The sequence below is a fragment of the Pelophylax lessonae genome, assembly GCF_965119305.1.
Source record: "Pelophylax lessonae genome assembly, chromosome: 1".
NCBI lineage: Eukaryota > Metazoa > Chordata > Amphibia > Anura > Ranidae > Pelophylax > Pelophylax lessonae.
This window is the reverse complement of record NC_138768.1, coordinates 705,342,538-705,366,973: the sequence shown is the minus strand read 5'-3', so window position 1 is coordinate 705,366,973 and position 24,436 is coordinate 705,342,538. Positions and strand designations below refer to the sequence as shown.

The 24,436-nt window shown below is 46.3% G+C and overlaps 1 protein-coding gene across 3 annotated transcripts in view; it reads left to right on the top strand.

The window, feature by feature from the left end:
• Positions 1–24,436, top strand: part of ASB5 (ankyrin repeat and SOCS box containing 5) — a 110,430-nt gene that overhangs the window by 28,477 nt on the left and 57,517 nt on the right. Inside the window, exon 1 of one of the 3 annotated variants that reach the window (XM_082245647.1) lies at positions 23,900–24,283. The exons of the other annotated variants lie outside the window; for them this stretch is intronic. Within the exon in view, the coding sequence (XP_082101773.1) occupies positions 24,172–24,283 (112 nt within the window). The 5' untranslated portion in view covers positions 23,900–24,171. Of the gene's footprint in view, positions 1–23,899; positions 24,284–24,436 lie in introns of those variants that run through there. 3 annotated transcript variants of the gene reach the window in all.

Sequence of the window (24,436 nt, the reverse complement as noted above, 5' to 3'; positions counted from 1 at the left end):
TTCAGCTCTCCAGGGCATTTCTTTTGGTGAAAACCCTTGCATCTGTGGCTACCTGTAACGACTCAGCTTGCCCCTGGACCTCTCTTCTGCCTGCCTCCTAATCTGATCTCAGCTTTTTTAATGAACTGTCTTATTCTGCTCTCCTGTGTATGACCTGCACTATCCTCTTGACTATGCTTGCCCTTGTCCACACCTGGTACCTGACTTTAGCTTTGAACTGACTCCTCTCCTGACTTCTGCTCTGCCTGAGTCCTGCTATTTCCCAGTTGGCCACCTGTCTGCAGACACTATCCTGGTGCCTCATCTCCATACCTGAAGATCTCATCTGACAACACCCCAGATAGAAAACATATCTGAAAGTAGGTCCAGCAGGAGACCCTTAGTTCTTTGAGCCTGACTCCTCTTGTTCCACCTTCAGGGGAGTCTGGAGCTTAGCCACGAGGGAAGCCCTCTCTCCATTGGCCTGCAGCATCAAGTACATGATAGTTAGGTTTAGTAGTTAGCTCTTTAGCTAACATACTAGCATCCTTATATGCTGCATAAAATGTTGATGCTAATCAATTTTTGGTTAAAGGGGCAAAGTATACTGGTGCTTTCCAGTTGCCTATGTTTTGAGAATATTGACAATGGTTTAAATGTACACAATACAATGTGAAAACAAAATATGCACGATATAAGTGCAGTTTGGAATACTGTTGTTAACGCTATGGTTACTGGTACTAAAAAATGTTAGTAATTCTGCTTTACCAGCAAATCCTCCTTTAAATGTATCTTTCCCTTAGGCGAACCCCACTCAATTAATAACTCAATTCCTGCTATGGTATTGAAATCCAATTTTGCTTATTTAAAGCCTCTCATAGTGGAATATTGCATGAAGAATGCCCTTCCATGTGAGCTGTTCATTAGGATTCCATCTGGCCACCTCTGTTAAAGAAGAAATTTGGAGAGGGGAATCTGTGGATATGTTATCTTTTTACTTGTGTCTAAAGAATTCCTGTGACAAGAAGTCTGAAGATAGATCAGAAAAGAATAGGAGAAGGGCAATATCCAGAACTTTTCAAAACTGAGTTCAAGCCTTTTGCATATCTGTCTCTGTTATGGGGGAGAGTTTTCCAAGGAAATGTCCCTTTATTACGTTGGGGTGTCAAAGATGTAGGTCTATGGCTAAATCTGATGCTTCTGCAGAGGCCACAATTTCAACAGAAAATGTAAACTGTTTCACATTCTCAGGGGGCAGAGCCTGATGTCTCCCTGCTGGATGTATTGACCGATAGAGTCTAATAGAGCCCCGCACAGCTGATTGTGCTTCTAAATGTGAGTTTGATACTTGTTTGTTCGTTGCCCTGAATAAAATATTTAAACAAAGAGCACTAGATCTGTCTCCATTCTTGTCCCCTTGGAGATACTCCCATACTCCCAAGAAAAATGAGAGCATATACTAATCTGTATATGGTGAAGGATTGCACATTTAAAGGTCTATTTCCAAGCACCGGATTTATGAACATTTATTGCCGTTTTTGCACTGGCTTATGCACTGGACTCTCTTTCCTTATATTTATATATTTTTTTATATTTCTATCTAATTATCCATTTAGGATTTGTATACACTTTGATATTTTATCATCACTTCTTATAGGTTGTATGCATTTTTTCCCTCTTTTTCTTATCTGGTACAGGATATTATCAGGGCTGGCCTTAGGTGTTCAGGCGCCCTGTGCGAGCTAATCCTGTGGCGCCCCCCCCCCCCCTGCAGGTGCACGCATTTTCTTGCACTTTTTTTCACTTTATTTGACTTTTCTTTTTTAAGATCACTAATAACTTAGCACCCCTTACATCAGAGACCCTCACAGAGCCCCCCTTACATCAGAGACCCCCACAGAGCCCCCCTTAAATCAGAGACCCCCCACAGACCCCCCTAAATCAGAGCCCACCCCCACAGAGCCCCCCTTACATCAGGGACCCCCCTTACATCAGAGACCCCCACACACAAAGCCCCCCTTACTTTAGAGCCCCCCCCCCCACATCAGCAAGCCCACCCACACAGCCCCCCTTACATCAGAGACCCCCCTACACATAGCCCCCCCTCATATCAGAGACCCCCTTCACATCAGAGACCCCCTCACATCAGAGACCCCCTCACATCAGATACCCCCACACAAAGCCTCCCTCACATCAGAGACCACCCCACATCATAGACCCCCCACATAGAGCCCCCCTCACATCAGAGACCCCCACACATCAGAGACCCCCACACATCAGAGACCCCCACACAAAGCCCCCCCTACATCAGAGACCCCCCACACAGAGCCCCCCTCACATCAGAGATCCCATCACACAGAGCCCCCTCACATCAGAGACCCCCCACACAAAGCCCCCCTAACAGAGACACCCCCCCACACAAAGCCCCCCTTACATCAGAGACCCCCCACGTCAGAGACCCCCCACACAGAGCCCCCCTTACATCAGAGAGCCCCCCCACACAGAGCCCCCCTTACATCAGAGACCCCCCACACAGAGCCCCCCTCACATCAGAGACCCCCTCACATCAGAGACCCCCCTCACATCAGAGACCCCCTCACATCAGATACCTCCCACACAAAGCCCCCCTCACATCAGAGACCCCCCGCATCTGAGACCCCCCCCACACAGAGCCCCCCTCACATCAGAGACCCCCACATCAGAGACCCCCACACAAAGCCCTCCTCACATCAGAGACCCCCCCACACAGAGCCCCCCTCACATCAGAGACCCCCCACACAAAGCCCCCTCACATCAGAGACCCCCCACACAGAGCCCCCTCACATCAGAGACCCCCACACAAAGCCCCCCTTACATCAGAGACCCCCCACATCAGAGACCCCCCCCCACAGAGCCCCCCTTACATCAGAGAGCCCCCCTTACATCACAGACCCCCCCACAGAAAAGCCCCCCCACACAGAGCCCCCTTACATCAGAGACCCCCCACACAAAGCCCCCTCACATCAGAGACCCCCCACACAGAGCCCCCTCACATCAGAGACCCCCACACAAAGCCCCCCCACATCAGAGAGCCCCCCTTACATAACAGACTCCCCACACAAAGCCCCGCTCACATCAGAGACCCCCCTTACATTTTTTGCAGGAGACCTCACTTACCTCACGCTGTCTGCAGCTTTTTTTTCTTTAAACTTCCCGCCCACACATCCTCGGGGAGTGTGGGCGGGGTGGGAGGGGAGGAGAAGGGGCAGGAGGAGGAGGAGCTGACGATCTCTCCTCTCGCGTCCCTGCAGGGAGGAGAGATCTGTCAGCGTGGATCGGAGGCTGAGCTGTGTGTGACACACAGCTCAGCGCTGCAGCTAGGAGACCGAGGCACAGCCGCACAGCGGGAGATAAGCGGCGTCCGTGGCCTGTGTTAACCCTTTCCAGGTCGCGGTCCCCGCTTACCTCCCGCTGTGCAGTCTGATCTTCTGCGAGCTGTGATGGCCGCACGGCGCCCCTGTTGTCCATGGCGCCCTGTGCGGCCGCACAGCTTGCACACCCCAAAGGCCGGCCCTGGATATTATATCTTATATTTATATACATTTTGCAATTATTATTTATTTATATAAGTGGCGCTGCACTTCTTTGGTTTAACATATATATATATATATATATATATATATATATATATACAAAGGATCAGCCCCAGGCAGATCATCTACATGAATGGAGGGGATACATCAACCAGAAAGATGTGCCAGGTAAGATAGAGTGACTGACTATAGAACCAACTAAAGGTGACTAAAGGAAAAAAATGTTTGCTGAAACAACCTTACAGCCCATTCAGACTGGCACGATCCGACTTCAAGGGGCGACCTGTGAAGTCGCGGTGCACACTGTGCACCGCGACTTCGGCGCGACTTGCAGGGACTTCACATAATGGAATCCTATGCAAGTCACTCCCAGGTCGCCCCAAAGTAGTACAGGACCCTTTTTCTAAGTCGGAGCGACTTGTGTCGCTCCTATTAGAACGGGTCCTGTGCTAATCAATGGCGAGCGACCGAGCGTGACTTGTCAGGCTGACAAGTCGCCTGACAAGTCGCGCTAGTCTGAATGGGGTCTTAACCACCTCTCCTCCCCCACCATACTAATTAGACACTAAGGATCAGCAGCACATTGATGAGATCACCTCTGTATTCTCCTATCCTAAACCTGCTCACAGTGTTAGGGTCACCACATGTGTTACAATGTGATCTGGTGAGATTTTTCCCCTGAAGAATTGAAGCGTGTTGGTTGTTGGGACAGTAATAGATACATTATTTACATTTGTCCTAATATTTTATTTAATTGAAGATGTTTTTTTCAGGTTTATCAAAGTGAACAATCTGGATAGTGGGTCATTCTTTTGTATTTTGGATAATGAAGTGTGCAGAATCCAGGACAAATTCAATGAACCTTGGTTTGGACAGAGATCTGTTTCAAATGTTATGGTGTGTTATTAAAGGCCTTAGATGGAAAAATGTTAGAGACAATTTGATTCATTTATCAGGTATTTGGCCATCTCTGGATATAATAATTGTTCACGCCGGGGCAATGAAATTGGTAATGTCAGGACTTGGGAGCTACTATTCTAGTTACATAATCCCATCTTTTGGTGTCAGGGAGTCTGCATATGTGTTCTTGCTTCAATTTGCATGGCTGAAGGTGCAACACTGAACTGCATAAACCAAGTTACACTTGTATTTGCGTGCTGGATCTTGCAATGTTTGCTAACCACTTGCCCATTGGGTATCTAAACCCCCTTCCTAACCAGACCAATTTTCAGCTTTCAGTGCTCTCACATTTTGAATGGCAATTACTCAGTCATGCAACACTATACCCATATGACATTTTCGCCTTTTTTTCCCCACACAAATAGAGCGTTCTTTTGGGGCATTTAATCATCATTGGGTTTTTTATATTTTGTGCTATAAATGAAAAAAGACCGAAAATCTTGTAAAAAAAAATGCATTTTGCATGGTTTCGGTTTTAAAATTTGGCAAATTTAGTAATCTTTCTTCATAAATTTTGGTCAAAAGTTATACTGCTACATATCTTTGGTAAAAATAACCCAGATAAGTATATATTATTGTGAAGGTTATAGAGTCTACAAGCTATGGTGCCAAATCATTGAAAATCGATCACACCTGATGTACTGAGAGCCTCATTTCTTGAGATACTAAGAGGCTAGGAAAGTATAAATACCTCCCAAAATGACCACTTTTTGGAAAGTAGACATTCAAAGGTATTTAGTAAGAGAAATGGTGAGTTTTTTGAAGTTGTATTTTTTCCCACAATTCTTTGCAAAATGAAGCTTTATTTATTTATTTATTTATTTCTCACACTCTGTATATGCATACTTGCAACTGCACCCCAAAATACATTCTGCTACTCCGCTTGAGTATGGCGACACCACATGTGTGAGACTTTAACACAGCCTAGCCACATACAGAGGCCCAACATCCAAGTAGCACCTCCAGATGTTCTAGGAGAAAAAATTACAATTTCCTGACAACCTATCACACTTTTGAAGGACCTGGAGCACAATGGAAACGCCCACAATATGACCCCATTTTGGAAAGCAAACACCCCAACACATAATCTAGGAGGCATAATGCGTCTTTTAAACATGTCATTTTCTTTCCACAAGTTTTTGAAAATTGTATTTTTTTTTTACACAAAGTTGTCCATTTATAAGATATTTCTAACACATAGCATGTACATAGCAAAAATAAAACCCCAAAATACATTCTTCTACTCCTCCTGAGTATGGTGATACCCCATGTGTAGGACTTTTACACAGCCTGGCCACATACAGAGGCCCAACATACAGGGAGCACCGTTATTTCCTGACTACCCATTACACTTCTGAGAGGCACTGTAGGGAACTGATAAGCACTGTAGTAGCACTAATGTAGCACGGATGAGCACTGATGTGGCATGGATGTGGCACGGATGAGCACTGATGTGGCATGGATGTGGTATGGATGAACACCGATGTGGCATGGATGAGCACTGTTGTGGCATGGATGAGTGCTGATGTGGCATGGATGAGCACTGAAGTGGCATGGGTGGGCATGATTGAGGCATGGGTGGGCATGACTGAGGCACAGATGAGCATGACTGAGGTATGATTGAGGCATGGATGGGCATGACTGAGGCACAGATGAGCATGACTGAGGTATGATTGAGGCATGGATGGGCATGATTGAGGCATGACTGAAGTATGATTGAGGCATGGAGGGGGCAGGGGATGAGCGGTGCTGCAAGCTCCCTCCTCTCCTTGCACAATGTACTGATCTCTGTGTACAGCGTGCGAGGAGAGGAGCTAACTGAACCGGACATGTGCTGGTTTGTTGACAACTGATCGCTCCATCATTGGACGGAGTGATTATGTGGTTAAGGGCCGCTGTCATTGGCCCTTTACCACATTCCATGATGCGCTGGTTCCCATGGACTCGGCAAGCATGGACACTTCTGTGTGCGCGCCCCAGGGAGCACGTGGGAAGCGTGATTCTGGGAGAATGTCATTGTACGCCCTCCCAGAATAAGCCAACTGCACTGTAGCAGTCATTTGGCTATAGCCCGGTTGGCAAGTGGTTAAAGATCCTTCTGATTTGTTGTGACACTCCAGCTACATATAGCAGGGGTCTCCAATCTTTCTAAACAAAGGGCCAGTTTATTATCCTTCAAACTTGAGGGGGGCTGGACTGTGGAGTAGAAAATGTCCTGTGTCAGTTGCAGCAAATGTCCCATCTTTGGTATTAGGGGGAGGAATAGTGCCTCATCATTGTTTTCAGTGGGAGGAATATTTCCCCATCGTTGGTGTCAGTGGGAGGAATAGTGCCCCATCATTGGTGTCAGTGGGAAGAATAGTCTCCCATTATTGATATTAGTGGGAGAAATCATGCCCCATAATTGTTATCAGAGGGAGGAATAGTGCCCCATCATTGTTATCAGTGAGATGAATAGTGACCCATCGTTGGTGTCAGTGGGAGAAATAGTGTCCCTGTCATGCCTTCAGCTTGAAAATAATTAATTCCATTGGAACTTGTAATACCAATCTTGTCCACAAGATGCCACTGTGACATAGACTGTTATACAGCACTTTATGGTACTTCCTGTTTTCTATTGCTGGATTAGTTCCTCCCCTCTCTGAGGAGAATCTCGTTTAGATTTACCTCAGGAAAGAGCAGACAGAATCTGAGGTTCCTGTGGGAAGATTCCTGAACCCCTTTTGAAGCATCGCTGGTATGCCTATGAACTGTTGGTTATATACTCAATGCATATACTGTTAATGTTTGTATACTGATTGTATGCCTTTATATGTTTATTTACAGTTTCACCTATTCACAATCCTATTCGCATTTCCATCTGACTTGTAACCTGTTCATGTGATTACTATTTGTTCACTGGAATAAAGCCTTAAGTTACAAAAGGACTGGTTATTGCAGGATTAAAGGTTTAACTGTATGTTGAGCTGCACACGCCTGGGGCATACGTGTAGTGAGAACAGAACAGTGAAACAGCGGCTATCCAGCAAGTGGGATTTAGGACAGAGACTATACAGAGGCCTGCTATTCTGCCAGCGCAGTCATCTGCATATGCAATACAGCAGTCTCTACACAGTCAAGCATTCCTGCAAGCAATATGTCAGATAGCCAGACATCCTCACTCAAGACAAGGTCCCGAGTTTCCGGCTCCTCTAGATCTTCCTCCGCAAGCAATGCACTCGCCATAGCACGCGCGAAAGCTGAGGCCGCCAAGGCGCGAGCAGCCTTTGCCGAGCAAGAAATGCAGATTAAACAGGAGAAAGTGAGGCTAAAGACAGAGAAAGTGCAGCAAGAGGCACAGTTAGAGGCCGAGGAAGCCCTCCTAGAAGTAGCCCTAGAGAAACTGACTGTAGAGAAGGAAGTAGCAGCAGCCATAGCTGAAGCAGACGCCTTAGAATTAGCTGTATACCCGAGAAGTGAACGCAGCAGACGCAGCAATATTCTCGATCCAGCAGCTGAAACTTCAAATTCTCTACAACAAACTTTAGATTACATCAATCAACACTTTAAAACAAGCAGTGTAAAAGATGACGTCAAAGAGACAAGCCAAAGACACTCCACGGTACCGCCGCAAGTCAGTGACAAGCCTCAAGCCTGCAAACGGGAGAAATCCGTGCAAAGTGACGTCTCCTACGACAGACTCCCCATAAGTGAGATAATAGAATCACCTTCTAATCGCCCTCCAGAACCAACGCCCAAGCCAGAACGGTACATCAGAGGACAGCTCGGTGCCAGCAAAAGGTATGACTACAAACAGCCATCTTACCATGACAACTCACAACAGGCTAACCAAGCCACAATAGACTTTGCAAGGTTCTTTGCACGACGCGAGTTAGTCACCAAAGGACTTGAAAAATTTAATGACCGCCCTGAAAACTACAGAGCCTGGCGGTCATCCTTTCAAAACGCTATCAGGGACGAATCAGGACAATAAATATAAACTACCCAGACACTGGTCTTAGAACAATCTGGGATAGACTTAATGAGTGTTATGGTTCAGCAGAAGCAGTAGAAAATGCATTATTCAAAAGACTTGATAACTTTCCCAGAATACCTAGCAAAGCCTACCATAAACTTAGAGAGTTAAGTGACTTGCTAATGGAACTTCAAGTAGCTAAATCTGAGGGAGACTTACAAGGACTTGCATTCCTTGACACAGCCAGAGGTGTCAACCCCATTGTGCAAAAGTTACCCTATAACTTGCAAGAGCAGTGGATTACACATGGATCCCAATATAAAAGACAGCATGATGTTTCATTCCCTCCTTTTTCTGTTTTTGTGGACTTTGTGTGCCAGCAAGCTTAAACAAGAAATGATCCAAATTTTGATTTTACACTGTTGTGTGCCGCTTCTGTGGGACTTAACCCTCGCAAACCTCCAGTAGCAGTACACAAAACTAACGTGTCTCCTCCAGGTTCCTTTCACAGGTCTGCCAACTTCTCTAACTCAGAGACAAAGGTCAATGATCCTGGTAAGCAGTGTCCCTTGCATCGGAAGCCACATCCTGTACTAAAATGCAGAGCCTTCAGAGAGAAAACCCTGCAGGACCGCAAAGCTTTCCTCAAGGAGAACCACATCTGCTACAGGTGCTGCTCTTCAACATCTCATCTCGCCAAGGACTGTAAGGTCAGTTTGAAATGCACAGAATGTGACAGCTCAGGTCACAACACAGGGTTGCATCCTGAGCCAGCTCCATGGACTTTACAACACACCCTCAGCACTAGTGAGCACGGCGGGGAGGAGGAGCACAACTACACCAGAGGTCACTTCACAATGTACAGAGATCTGCAAAGGAGCCATAGGTGGTAGGTCCTGCTCCAAAATCTGCCTAGTCAGAGTCTACCCAGCAGGCCAAAAAGACAAAGCTATTAAGCTTTATGTAATCCTGGATGACCAAAGTAACAAGTCATTAGCCAGCTCAACTTTCTTTGACATGTTCAGCATTAAAGGCCCCAGCATTCCCTACTCCTTGAAAACTTGTGCAGAAATAGTGGAGACGGCTGGTAGGAGAGCATCCGGCTACCAAATCGAGTCCATCGATGGGCGATCGCGCTTGTCTTTGCCAACTCTTATCGAATGCAATCAGATCCCTGATCATAGATCTGAAATTCCTACACCAGATGTAGCTGCTCATCACCCACACTTGAAACGCATAGCACATCTGATACCAGAACTTGATCCTCAGGCTCAGATCATCCTACTCCTTGGGAGAGATATCTTACAAGCCCACAAATCAAGAGCTCAGATTAATGGTCCCAATAATGCTCCTTATGCTCAGAAGTTAGACCTTGGATGGGTCATCATAGGAGATGTCTGTCTAGGAAGCGTGCACAAACCTAACTCCGTTAGCAGCATGCTCACAAATACCCTAGAGAATGGACGTCCCTCTCTTTTCCAGCCATGCCACAACCATTTCCTTGTTAAGGAATCAGTCTACGCCACCCACTCATCTTGTCCCTTCACAAGCCCCACTATTGACAACTTTGCCTGTGACAGTGACCAAGACCATTTAGGGTGCACAGTCTTTCAGAGAACTAAAGATGACAATCGTGTGGCAATGTCTATCGAAGACAAACTCTTCTTAGAAATAATGGAGCAAGGTCTAGTCAAAGACAGCACAAACAGCTGGGTTGCACCTCTTCCCTTCAGACCACAGAGACAATGCTTACCCAATAACAAAGAACAAGCGCTACAACGTTTTTTCTTCCCTTAAACGTAATTTGCAAAGAAAGCCAGAGATGAAGGAACATTTCTTTTCTTTCATGGGTAAGATCTTTGAGAATGGTCATGCCGAGGTGGCTCCCACCCCTAAAGACTCTGAAGAGTGTTGGTATCTCCCTATATTCGGAGTGTACCATCCCAAAAAGCCAGGTCAAATTAGAGTAGTGTTTGACTCTAGTGCCAAATACAAGGGTATCTCCTTAAACGATGTCCTCTTGACAGGCCCAGACCTTAACAACAAACTCCTGGGAGTGCTCTTACACTTCCGCAAAGATTGTATTGCCTTCATAGCTGACATCCAGCAGATGTTCCATTGTTTCTTGGTCAGAGAGGAAGACAGGAACTTCCTAAGGTTCCTTTGGTTCCAAGACAATGATCCTTCAAAAGATATCTCAGAGTATCGCATGAGGGTACACATCTTTGGCAATAGCCCTTCACCTGCAGTCGCTATCTACGGACTCAGACATTCCGCCCAAGAAGGTGAACTTGAGTTTGGCTCAGATGCAAGACAATTCATAGAGAAAGACTTTTATGTGGATGACTGTTTAAAATTCTTACCTTCCAGTGAGTCTGCAATCTGTCTTCTTAAAAGAGCACAGGAAATGCTCGCTTGTTCCAATCTCAGGCTCCACAAGATTGCTTCTAACAGCAAAGAGGTAATGGAAGCTTTCCCCGCTCAAGACCATTCCAGTGATCTAAAGGACTTAGATCTGGGTACAGACTCTTTACCTGTACTACGCAGTCTAGGTCTACTTTGGGACTTGAAATCCGATTCCTTTACTTTCCAAGTAAATGGAGAAGAAAGACACTTCACTCGCAGAGGTGTCTTGTCTTCAATCAATAGCCTGTACGATCCATTAGGATTTGCGGCACCTGTTACAATTCAAGGCAAAGCCTTACTTAGAGACTTGATTCGTGAAACATCCGACTGGGATGCCCCACTACCCCTTGATAAGAGGAACTCTTGGGTAGAGTGGAGGGACTCTCTATCAGTCTTATCTGATCTCCATGTTTCACGCCCATATGCTCCTGTACCTTCTACAGAGATACAGAGTCAAAACCTTTGCATATTCTGTGATGCTTCTGTCAAGGCAATAGCTGCTGTGGCCTACTTAAGGATTTTTGACACTACAGCACGATGCCACGTAGGATTCGTCATGGGCAAGGCAAAGCTTGCTCCACATCCTGAGCACACTATACCTAGGCTAGAACTTTGTGCTGCAGTACTAGCTGTTGAACTAGCAGAGCTAATAACCTCAGAGATGGACATTGACCTTAAGGATGTTCAGCTCTACACAGACAGCAAGGTAGTTCTAGGCTACCTTATACAATGAGACCAGACGTTTCTACGTCTATGTCAACAACAGAGTGTTGAGGATTAGGAGATCTACCATTCCAACACAATGGCACTATGTACTTACTGACTACAACCCTGCAGACCATGCTACAAGAGCTGTTGCTGCATGTAACCTTAAAGACACAACATGGTTTACGGGACCTGCATTCTTGTACGATGCAGAACAAACCTTTCCTAAAAGTGACACGACTGAACTAGTAGATCCAGACTCAGATACTGACATCCGTCCTGAGATCTCAACATTTCATACTGCATTGTCTGCTTAAGTTGTCAGCTTAAATCTGACATATTTACCAGATTCTCAAAATGGAAGACACTTGTTCGAGCTATTTCTTGTCTTATCCATATAGCTCGCTCCTTTAAAGGTGACTCAAACAACTGTGACCGTAAGGGATGGCACCATTGTCAAAGGATCAGTTCAGTATTAGAGCTACAGCAGTCTCAAGATCTTATCATCTGCACTGTAAAGCACGAAGCCTATGCTAAGGAGATTGACTGTATCTTGAACGGAAAACCTATCCCTAGAGACAGTGCCCTGAGGAAACTTGATCCATTCCTTGATCAAAATGGACTACTTAGGGTAGGTGGTCGTCTAAGACAAACCAACCTAGATTCAGATGAGAGAAACCCTCTAATAGTTCTTGGTCACCACCACATTGCTGTTTTGATTGCATCATGTCATCACTCCCATGTAAAGTGGAAGTCAAGATCCAGAGAAACAAGGAGACCAAGTTGTTCCTCAGACCAGTTTCTGAACTAGTTTGCTGTTATCATCTGAGGAATAAATAGTGGTATCTGATGATACCAGACGGGGAGTGTCATGCCTTCAGCTTGAAAATAATTAATTCCATTGGAACTTGTAATACCAATCTTGTCCACAAGATGCCACTGTGACATAGACTGTTATACAGCACTTTATGGTACTTCCTGTTTTCTATTGCTGGATTAGTTCCTCCCCTCTCTGAGGAGAATCTCGTTTAGATTTACCTCAGGAAAGAGCAGACAGAATCTGAGGTTCCTGTGGGAAGATTCCTGAACCCCTTTTGAAGCATCGCTGGTATGCCTATGAACTGTTGGTTATATACTCAATGCATATACTGTTAATGTTTGTATACTGATTGTATGCCTTTATATGTTTATTTACAGTTTCACCTATTCACAATCCTATTCGCATTTCCATCTGACTTGTAACCTGTTCATGTGACTACTATTCGTTCACTGGAATAAAGCCTTAAGTTACAAAAGGACTGGTTATTGCAGGATTAAAGGTTTAACTGTATGTTGAGCTGCACACGCCTGGGGCATACGTTTCGTGAGAACAGAACAGTCCCATTATTGTTATTATTATTATTATTGGTGTTAGTGGGTGGAATAGTGTCCCATCATTGATGTTTGTGGGAGGAATAGTGCCCCACTGTTGGTATCAGTAGGTGGAATAGTGCCCCATCATTTGTGTTTTTGGGAGGCATAGTGCCCCATCATTGGTGTCTGTGAGAGGAATAGTGCCCTATTGTCGATGTCAGTGGCAGGAACTGTGGTGCCCCTCTGTTTTTAATAGATAGTGAGAAGAAATAATGCCCCAAGAGCTGGATAAACGCAAGCCCCAGGGCTGCAGTTTGGAAACCACTGACATACGGTTATCTTTCTTCTGGTGTATGCAGTTCTTCTTTCCTCTGTTTGATTGACCTTGTGGATTTTTTAACAAAAGCCCATGCTGTCTTACCATAAACTTTCAAAACACTAATAAGATGTCTACATACATTGGGGTAAATTCACTAAGAGTTAAATATCACAATCAAAAAAATGTGTTGCGCTGTGAATATACTCAAACAAACCTATATTCAAATAATCAAAATCATATTGTCAGGGTCCGGACTGGTAGCAGGAGCGATGCAGGGAGTGGATCCGCTGTGTCAGTGAGGGATTGGCGTGGACCGTACCGGAGGATCGGTTCTAAGTAGTTACTGGTTTTCACCAGAGCCCGCCGCAAGGCGGGATGGGCTTGCTGCGGCGGTAACTACCAGGTCGTGTCCTCTGGTAGCGGCTCAACCTCACCGACTGCTGATATAGGCGTAGTACAAAAGGGACAGGCAGAGGCGTAGTCAGACGTAGCAAAGGTCAGGGCAGGCAGCACAGGTTCAGAGGCGATAGTCGTTAGCAAAGGGTTCGGCAACAGGCAAAGGATTACACAAATAACGCTTTCACTAAGGCAACAAGGCAACAAAGATCCGGCAATGGCTGGAAGGGACAGGTCACTTATATAGGAAACAGGAAACAGGAAACATGTCACAGGAAACAGGTCACAGGAAACGGGTCACAGGAAACGGGTCACAGGAAACAGGAAACAGGTCACAGGAAACAGGTAACAGGAAACAGGTCACAGGAAACAGGAAGGGAGGTTTGGACCAGGCACCAATTACTGGTGCACAGGCCCCTTAAATTTCAAACGACCTGCGCGTGCGCGCCCTATGGTGCAGGGGCGCACGCTCCGGGAACCATGTGAGCGGGGAGCGGAGGAGGGAGCCGGAGCGGGCACAGGTGAGTGGATCTGGAACGAACGCTGCGAGCGCTCCGGTCCAGAAGCAGGGACCGGAGCGCTCAGCGTTACAGTACCCCCCCCTTTGGTCTCCCCCTCTTTTTGGTACCCAGAAACCTGAGGATGAGGTTACGGTCCAAGATATTCTCCTCTGGCTCCCAGGATCTCTCTTCAGGACCGCAGCCCTCCCAGTCCACCAAAAAATATCTTCTCCCCCTGACCAATTTAGAGGCCAATATCTCCTGAACGGAGAAGACATCCGAGGTACCGGATACAGGCGTGGGAGGAAGATTCTTGGGGGAAAAGCGATTAAAGACCGCAGGCTTGAGGAGGGAGACATGAAAACAGTTGGGAATTTTAAGGGAGGGAGGGAGATGGAGTTGGTAACACACAGGATTGATCCTCTTCTTGACCTTGTAGGGTCCCAAATAACGAGGACCAAGCTTGTAACTAGGAACCCTGAAGCGGACGTACTTGGAGGAGAGCCAAACTCTGTCCCCAGGAACCAGGACAGGAGGAGACCGACGTTTCTTGTCCGCTTGGATTTTCATGTGGGATGAGGCCTGTAAGAGGGACAGGCGCGTCTCACGCCAGATGGCAGAAAAGTCTTGCACCAGGTCATCCACCGCAGGTACACCGGAGGAGGAGGATAACGGCAGAGGAGGCAGAGGATGACGACCGTAAACCACGAAGAAGGGAGACTTGTTGGTGGCGGAAGAGTCTTTGTGGTTATAGGAGAACTCCGCCCACGGGAGGAGGTCGACCCAATCGTCTTGACGGGAGGAAACGAAGTGGCGAAGGTAGTCGCCCAAGATTTGATTGACCCGCTCTACTTGTCCGTTGGTTTGGGGGTGGTATGAAGAAGAGAAATCCAGCTTGATTTTAAGCCGTCCACAGAGAGCCCTCCAGAACTTGGACACAAACTGGACTCCTCTATCGGAGACAATATGTGAAGGCAGGCCGTGTAACCGGAAGATGTGTCGGAGGAAATGCTTGGCCAACTGAGGTGCGGATGGTAAGGCTGGCAACGGGATGAAGTGCGCCATCTTCGAGAAGCGATCTACGACGACCCAAATTATCGTTTTCCCGTGAGATGGTGGTAGGTCCGTAACAAAGTCCATCGCGATATTGGACCAAGGGGTCTCTGGTATGGGAAGTGGCTGGAGAAAGCCGGCGGGTCTTTGGCGAGGGGTTTTGTCTCTGGCACATACAGAGCAGGACTGTACAAATTCAGAGATCTCCTTCTCCAAGGATGGCCACCAATATCTCCTGGAGATAAGTTGTAGAGTCTTTTGGACGCCAGGATGTCCTGCGAGAAGAGAAGAATGTCCCCACTTAAGAACCTTTAGGCGAAGACGGGGAGAAACATAGGTCTTTCCAGGAGGGAGATTACGCAAGTCTATAGGTGCCACGGTGACCAGACATTCTGGGGGCACAATGTGCTGTGGCTTGACTTCCTCTCCTGTGACATCAGACGAACGAGAGAGGGCATCGGCCCTGAGGTTCTTGCTCGCTGGACGAAAGTGGATCCGGAAGTTAAATCTGGCAAAAAATAGAGACCAGCGAGCTTGGCGGGGATTTAGTCTCTGAGCAGACTGGAGGTAAGATAAATTTTTATGATCCGTGTAGATGTTCACGGGATGTACCGATCCTTCCAGTAAATGCCGCCACTCTTCCAAGGCCAGCTTGATGGCGAGTAATTCTCTATCCCCAATAGAATAATTTCTTTCAGCGGGAGAGAAAGTCTTAGAGAAAAACCCGCAAGTAACCGACTTGCCTCTCGTAGTCTTTTGCATGAGCAAAGCACCAACAGAGGAAGCGTCTACTTCCAGGTAGAACGGCTTAGTAGGATCCGGTCTGGACAGAACTGGGGCGGTGGCAAAGGCAGACTTAAGAGCGCTGAAGGCCTTCTCGGCCTGGGAAGGCCAAGATTTCGGGTTAGCCCCCTTCTTGGTTAGGGCTACAATTGGTGCCACAAGGGTGGAGTAATGCGGGATGAACTGTCTATAATAGTTTGCGAATCCGAGGAATCGCTGGATGGCCTTAAGGCCAGAGGGACGAGGCCAGTCCAGGATGGCAGACAGTTTGGCAGGATCCATTTGTAGTCCCTTGGCAGAAATGATGTAGCCCAGGAAGGGAAGGCTGGTACGGTCGAACAAACACTTTTCAAATTTAGCGTAGAGACGGTTCTTTCAGAGACGGGAGAGTACTAAGCGGACATGAGCACGGTGTTGATCCAAGTTAGTAGAGAAGATGAGGATGTCATCCAAATAGACCACGACACAGGTATAGAGCAGGTCTCGGAAAATGTCGTTAACGAACTCCTGGAAGACCGCTGGAGCGTTACAGAGCCCGAAAGGCATGATTAAGTACTCAAAATGCCCGTCTCGGGTGTTAAAAGCCGTCTTCCACTCGTCACCCTCTCGGATGCGAATAAGGTTATAGGCCCCTCTGAGATCCAACTTGGTGAAGTACTTGGCGCCTTGTAACCGGTCAAAGAGTTCCGTAATCAGGGGAAGAGGGTAACGGTTCTTTACAGTAATGCTGTTGAGACCCCGAAAGTCTATGCAAGGCCTAAGGGTACCGTCCTTCTTCGCAACAAAGAAGAATCCTGCTCCGGCAGGAGAAGAGGATTTCCTGATAAACCCTCTCTGCAGGTTCTCCTGGATATACTCTGACATGGCTAGAGTCTCTGGAGGGGAGAGAGGATAGATTCTTCCCCTAGGCGGCGTAGTGCCAGGTTGCAAGTCAATGGGGCAGTCATATGGCCTATGTGGAGGCAACACCTCTGCCTGTTTCTTGCAAAAAACGTCTGGAAAATCCGCATATGGTTCAGGCAGACCGGGAGGAGGAGAAATAACAGGTGCAGACTTGACTCGTACCGACTTGAGACATCTGCCGAAACAAGCCGAACCCCAGCTTCGAACCTCTCCGGAGGTCCAATCCAGAACGGGACAATGGCGCTGGAGCCAGGGCAGACCCAAGAGGAGTTCTGAGGTGCAATGGGGTAACACAAAAAACTCCAATCGCTCAGAATGCAGGACTCCGATGTCCATCTGGAGGGGTTCTGTACGGAACTGCACCATACCGTCGAGTCTCTCTCCATTAACTGTGGAGATGAAGATGGGCTTCAGTAAACGAACCACAGGGATGTGGAACTTGTTCACCAGCGAGGCGTCGATGAAGTTACCGGCTGAACCGGAATCCAGAAAGGCAGAGGCAGCAAAGGAGATCTTGGCGGACACGGAAATCCGCACGGGTACCGTAATGCGCGGAGAGGAGGTATTCACACCTAGCAACGCCTCTCCCACGTTGACTAGGTGTGAGCGTTTCCCTGACGCGGTGGACGGAGAGGACAGTCCTTTAGAAAGTGCTCAGTACTGGCACAGTACAAACAGAGGTTCTCGTCTCTACGGCGGTTCCTTTCTTGCGTGGTCAGGCGAGACCGATCCACCTGCATGGCTTCCTCGGCGGGAGGCCCAGAAGAGGGTTGCGGTGGAGGCTGGAAGATAGGCGCCAGACGAGGAAAGCATCTGGGACGAGCACTACCCTTTTCCTGTAGCAGTTCCTCTCGTCGCTCAGCAAAACGCAGGTCAAATCTGGTGGCCAAATGGATGAGGTCACTCAGGTTGGTAGGGACTTCTCGTGCGGCCAGGACGTCCTTTATGGCGCTGGACAAGCCTTTCTTAAAGGTAGCACAGAGCGCCTCGTTATTCCAGGAGAGTTCCGAAGCCAGGGTGCGGAAACGGATAGCATAGTCTCCGACAGAGGAACTCCCCTGGGACAAGTTCAATAACGCAGTCTCTGCTGAGGCAGCCCGGGCTGGCTCCTCAAAAAAACTCCGGAATTCCACAAAGAAACTCTGGACACTGGCAGTGGCAGGATCGTTGCGGTCCCAAAGTGGTGTAGCCCAGGCCAGGGCCTTCCCCGAAAGCAGGCTAACGACAAATGCCACCTTGGCTCGTTCCGAGGGGAACTGGTCAGCCGACATCTCCAGGTGAAGGGAGCATTGGGATAGGAATCCGCGGCACAACTTGGGATCACCGTCGTACTTGGCCGGCATGGACAGACGGACTCTAGAAGTGGCGGTGGCCACAGGCTGCGGTGGTGAAGCAGATGCAGGCGGTGGAGGCGGCTGCTGCTGTGCTGGAAGAAGCTGCTGCAGCATGGCGGTCAACTGTGCCAGCTGTTGACCTTGCTGAGCGATCTGCTGCGACTGCTGGGCCACAACTGTAGTAAGGTCCGCGATACTAGGCAGAGGCACATCAGCGGGATCCATGGCCGGATCTTACTGTCAGGGTCCGGACTGGTAGCAGGAGCGATGCAGGGAGTGGATCGGCTGTGTCAGTGAGGGATTGGCGTGGACCGTACCGGAGGATCGGTTCTAAGTAGTTACTGGTTTTCACCAGAGCCCGCCGCAAGGTGGGATGGGCTTGCTGCGGCGGTAACTACCAGGTCGTGTCCTCTGGTAGCGGCTCAACCTCACCGACTGCTGATATAGGCGTAGTACAAAAGGGACAGGCAGAGGCGTAGTCAGACGTAGCAAAGGTCAGGGCAGGCAGCACAGGTTCAGAGGCGATAGTCGTTAGCAAAGGGTTCGGCAACAGGCAAAGGATTACACAAATAACGCTTTCACTAAGGCAACAAGGCAACAAAGATCCGGCAATGGCTGGAAGGGACAGGTCACTTATATAGGAAACAGGAAACAGGAAACATGTCACAGGAAACAGGTCACAGGAAACGGGTCACAGGAAACAGGAAACAGGTCACAGGTCACAGGAAACAGGTAACAGGAAACAGGAAACAGGTCACAGGAAACAGGAAGGGAGGTTTGGACCAGGCACCAATTACTGGTGCACAGGCCCCTTAAATTTTAAACAACCTGCGCGTGCGCGCCCTATGGTGCAGGGGCGCACGCTCCGGGAACCATGTGAGCGGGGAGCGGAGGAGGGAGCCGGAGCGGGCACAGGTGAGTGGATCTGGAACGAACGCTGCGAGCGCTCCGGTCCAGAAGCAGGGACCGGAGCGCTCAGCGTTACACATATAGTGCTCATATACTGATGAGAATAAGGTGCTATAAGTGCAAAAAAGTAAATGTATCCATATATATACATGTAAAGCTGTAAACATGTGCATTCATAAATGATATTATTTAATAAAGTTCCAGATAAGGTATACAAACTGCATATTTTCAATTAAAGTGCCAATTATTCTGTGCAAAGCATAAAAAACTCAAATAATGTTTATCCAAAATGTCAAATCTTCATAAAATTAGTAAATGATATAGATAGAGCAATCCCAATTACAAATACTGATGGCGACACAGGTGCTCCACATGTACGTTTCATCTCAATAGACTTTGTCACAGGGGCAGTGGAGATCCCATCACTGTGACTGGGGGACATATTGGTAATGTCAGCATGCCCGCTGGGGTGCAGGAAAATAATTTCTAAATGTCTGATGTATTAAGTTTACTTGCCATTGTGTACCTTTTTTATTTACATGCCTGGTTAATGAATGATGACAACTAACCATCTGCATTATCGGGTGATCATTTTGATGACACATCTAATGCATTAGAATGCATTAAGATAAAAAAAAAACCCTTCTGCCTTTAAGTTAACCACACCCCATTATCAGTTTGCAAAGTACAGTGTGATTTGCAGAATTGGACCAAATGCGAACCTATTCTGATGTGGACAAAAAAAGGGTCCTGCACCAGTTTGGTGCGATTGCGGTGCGATTTGAGCCATACAAATTCATGGCTCAAATCGCACAGCACAGACACCGCATGTAATTCGGACATGGAATGTGCTGCGATTCCTGTGCGAATGACATGGACTACCTCCCACGCAGCAGTGTGAACCCAGGGTAAAGAAAATGTATTTATCACTCACATATCCATGCCTCCCTTTCACATGTAAACAATGAAACTGGAAGTGATGATGATTTCATCACTATTGGTTTCCAGGTTTCTGATCCACCATTTCCTGGCCAGTGGATACATCTAACCAAGCAAATCTGTACTTAGTTGGATGCTGTTAATGGCTGGGGAGAAATTGGAGTCTATTAGACCCCTAATGTCTCCAAAAAGAGTACCTGTTATCTGCCCAATGCTACTATATAGGGGTTTATTAACCCCCGGTAATATCAATCAAGTAACAATAAATAAAGAAAAGAAACAAGTTAAAAAAAAATTACAATAAAATGTATTTAAAAAGAGATTGTTTTAACCCACATTTCCCCACACATGCACAATCATAAATGCAAGCCAAGGGTGTGCGGACATACGTAAACCGTCAACGTATGACAAAACACATAGGGCAGAGTGACGCACTGACGTCACTGATTCCCTAGAGTCCCGGAAGAACAGTTTATTGTGTGTGTGCCGGCCTATGCACATGATTTTAGGCATTTTTATACACCCATATTATAAGTGCAATTTATTTTTATCTGAACGATAACATTTTACAAGTTGCACTATGTGGAACTTTCAATATTTTGGGTAAACATCCATGACACTGAGCTGAGGAGTTTGATGAGTCATGTTAGAAGACCCTTGCTGATGTTTCACAAGGCCCTGGCTGGGTATGGAGCCATAAGCCTTTGTGACCTTTCGTAATGAGAGGTCCACATGATCCGTGAAGGGAGTTTTTCAATCATTGGTGGCGGTATTCACACACAGGATCACTCTTCAAGGTGGTGGATGGTGGTGACAACTATCTGGAATATTATATCACACTTGTTGGACTCTTTATGTTAGAGACACTCATTTGGATTTTTACATTATTTGTGGACTTTTATGTTTAATATTTTAGCGCAACCTAAATAAGTATTTTTGCACTGAAACTGTGACGATATCACACAGACTAGTTTCTGCTTTTTGTTTGTTTTATTTATCATATTTAGCGTGGCTTTTCCTTGTTTGATTTATATGTAAACTGCTGTTGCACCACACATGTGACATATCATCGTGAACATCAGAGTGAGAAAAATAATTCTAGCACAAGTGCCCCTGTTTAACTCTAAACTGATGAGCAGGAAAGGTTTTAAAGCCTCACCTTGGGAAATTTTTGGGCACCATAGTTTTTTTGCGATATCACAGGCACCCATATTTTTAAGACTTAGCATGTTTGGCATCTATTTACTTAGCGCAATCTTATCTTTTATATTTTACTAAAAAATGGGTAGTATAATGTGTGTGCTTGCACTAAAATTAATTTTATTATATTTATTTCTGAAAATGTGGGTTTAATAAACAGTTACGTAAATGCCATGTGACATAAAAGTTTGCAATTATCATCTTTTTATTCTACAGGGCTTCTGCTCTCAGAAAATATATAATGTTCTGGGGGTTTAAGTAATTGTATTGCCAAAAATGAAGATTTTTACACCAAAAATCTAAACTTTGCTCTAGAGCCAAGCTGGTTAAGCCTTTAAATTCTGGGGAAAATGAGGGTAGCACGATGTTCAGAACTACTTCCTTATTCTCTCCACATAGTTTGTGGCTAGTCAGACCTCACTATTGTCACATTGTCACACTTAATGTCCACATCACCCTACCCCCTTCCTTTGACATGTAACACAGTCCAAAAATGGTCATTTCTTATTCTGTGCCTCTTTCCATGTAAACTTGATGTTTTTTTTCCACTAAGTTTATTGGGGTGAATTTACTAAAGGCAAATGGGCTATTCATTTTGCAGGAAAGGTAAGTTGTACTTTTCAAGGGAATATGCCACAGAGTTTAGTGAATGTGCAAAGAATAGCCAAGGAAAAAAACAGCATTTTTGCTTGCACATGATTGGATGATGGAAGTGAGTGGAGCTTCACTTCATTCACTTAGCTCTGTGGTAAATTTCCTTGCAAAGTAAACAGCCAAAGTGTTCGTTAAACACTTGCATTTCTAATGCTCTAATCTTGCCCTTTGTAGCATCTACCTGTACCTACCTAAAGCAATGACAGGTGAACCCATTGTACAGTCATGTTTCTGTCTGTAGAAGTTATCCTTGTATTTGAAATTATGGTGTTATAGGTGGTCGCAGACTATTGCATTAGGGTGTGCACGCCAAAGCTCAAACACACACATGTGTGTGTGTGTGTGTGTGTGTGTGTATATATATATATATATATATATATATATATAGATATAGATATATCTATATCTATATATATATATATATCTGTAAATAAATGTAAACAAATATTTTTAAATGTATTACATCATTTTTTAATGTTTAACTACATTTTACATCTTATGGCAGAGCCGGTCAGAGGGCGAGAAAAAGGGAGGTAGAGGGAGAGAGGGGGGTGGGAGTAAGAGAGGGGTGAGAGAGAGTGGAGGGAGGGGGGGTGAGAAAGGGACAGGGGGGGTGAGAGAGACACATGGGGAGTGAGAGAGAGGGGGTAATGGGGGTGAGAGAGAGAGGGGGGATGATGGGGGGTGAGAGAGGAGGGTGAGGGGGGGAGAGAAATTAGGGGGTGAGAGAAAGAGAGGGTAAGAGTTAGAGGGGGGTGAGAGAGGAGGTGAAGGTGAGAGAAAGAGGGGGTAAATGTAGGGGGGGGTGACCACACTGTACTGGGCACTGCCGATTGGATCGGCACAGTACAGTGCTCCCGCCCCCAGCTCGCAGGCACCCCCACCCACCCTGGTCGGCAAGGGAGGTGACAAAATGATGCAGCAGATCCAGTGCTGCTGGTAAAATATAATTGAATACTTGCATTGTGTAGTGCATGACAGGGTACAGTCACAGTGGGTCCCCCTTCCATCGGGGTCATATGGAACGATACACTGGCTTCAGGGTGACACCTATGGAACATACTTAGTCTGCCTTGAGTTCTGTTCAATACACAATGTAGTCTCTTAGGCCGCCCATACATGGCTCGAATCTTGGTCGGTTCACCAGGAACCAGCCAAGATTGAACCATTAATGGGTAGGCTGAATGTACCAATCGATAAACTTGGGTACAACCAGCTTGCTGGATTCTCTTGCGATTGCGGCTGCTTTTGCCTCTAGCTGTAATCACTGTCTACTCCTGGCGGGGATGGCTTCCGAGAATGGTGGCCGATTCAGCATTGGTCCGATGCTGCATCCACCTAGGTAAGTATGATTCTACAAAAAAAAAAAACGAAACCCCATACTTCTCTTTTAAATTAAAACAATACGAATAGGTTACAAAAATAAGTAACTTAATGGATATGTAACAGTAAAAACATCAGTGCTTGTGTAAACACAAAGACTTACATAACTATTAAAAAACATGCATAAAAACATAGTACATAAGTCAAGGACATCAGGACATGTCTGTTTTTCAGTTGATGTTAAAGCATTCGGTTTGAAGTTTTTGATCGCCCTTTAAACCAGATTGTTTTGATCTGTATTATGTACTGCATGAATTTCCAGCCAAGAAATGAATCATGGCCATTAAACAGACACTTCATCTTTCATGGGAAGTAAAGTGAAGCCTCTGCGCAAATAGGAAAACATTTTCTGGCTGACATCCAGCATGGAAAGAAACTCCAATACAGCTCCTGCATTTTAAATGAGCTCTGATGCAACTTTTATTCTGCAAGACAGTGGACGTGTTACGCCTGCATTCACATTGCTGGCACTGCCTCTCACAGCAGAAATAACACATTACTATTATGTATATTGTGAATGCTGTGTAAGAGCATAGGCTAGGGAGATTAGCTTTGACAGACTGCTTGCCTTTTGTTGCATTTTCTTTATAAAAATACATTTTACACTGCTTGACTGCCAAACTGCTGGATCCTACTGCAGCTAAGCTGATTCTTCCCGTTTTAAAAATAGCAAGCACTAGTGCAGTCCATCCCTTCCCCCCTTGAGTACCCACCAGCCCCAGCCTGTTAGGTATTACAGAAAAGATTTCTCTGTGCTGCTGACATTCTGCATAGAGCACAAACATTCTCTAGGTGGAATAACACATGGAGATTCAGCCCTGGGAGAGCTGCTAAACCACCGAAGAGCGAGCCATATTCAGGGGAAAGAATGGCTGTAGAGCTTGCCCTACTGAGTAGCCGCAAGAGGAAAAAGGCTGTAGATAGCACAGAAAAGTATCCAGCAAAGAGAAGTGCCAGCTGGGGTATCCTTACTAACCAAGGTCAGTAAATCAGAATTGCCCTACAGGCCTGTCATAGGATGCCAATAACCATTTCATCTTTCAGGACGAACACCACTGCTTTTATGTTCTCTTTGGAATAAAAAAATGGAAGATAAAATACTATAGCTTTTAAATGCTCCACTGCACAATATA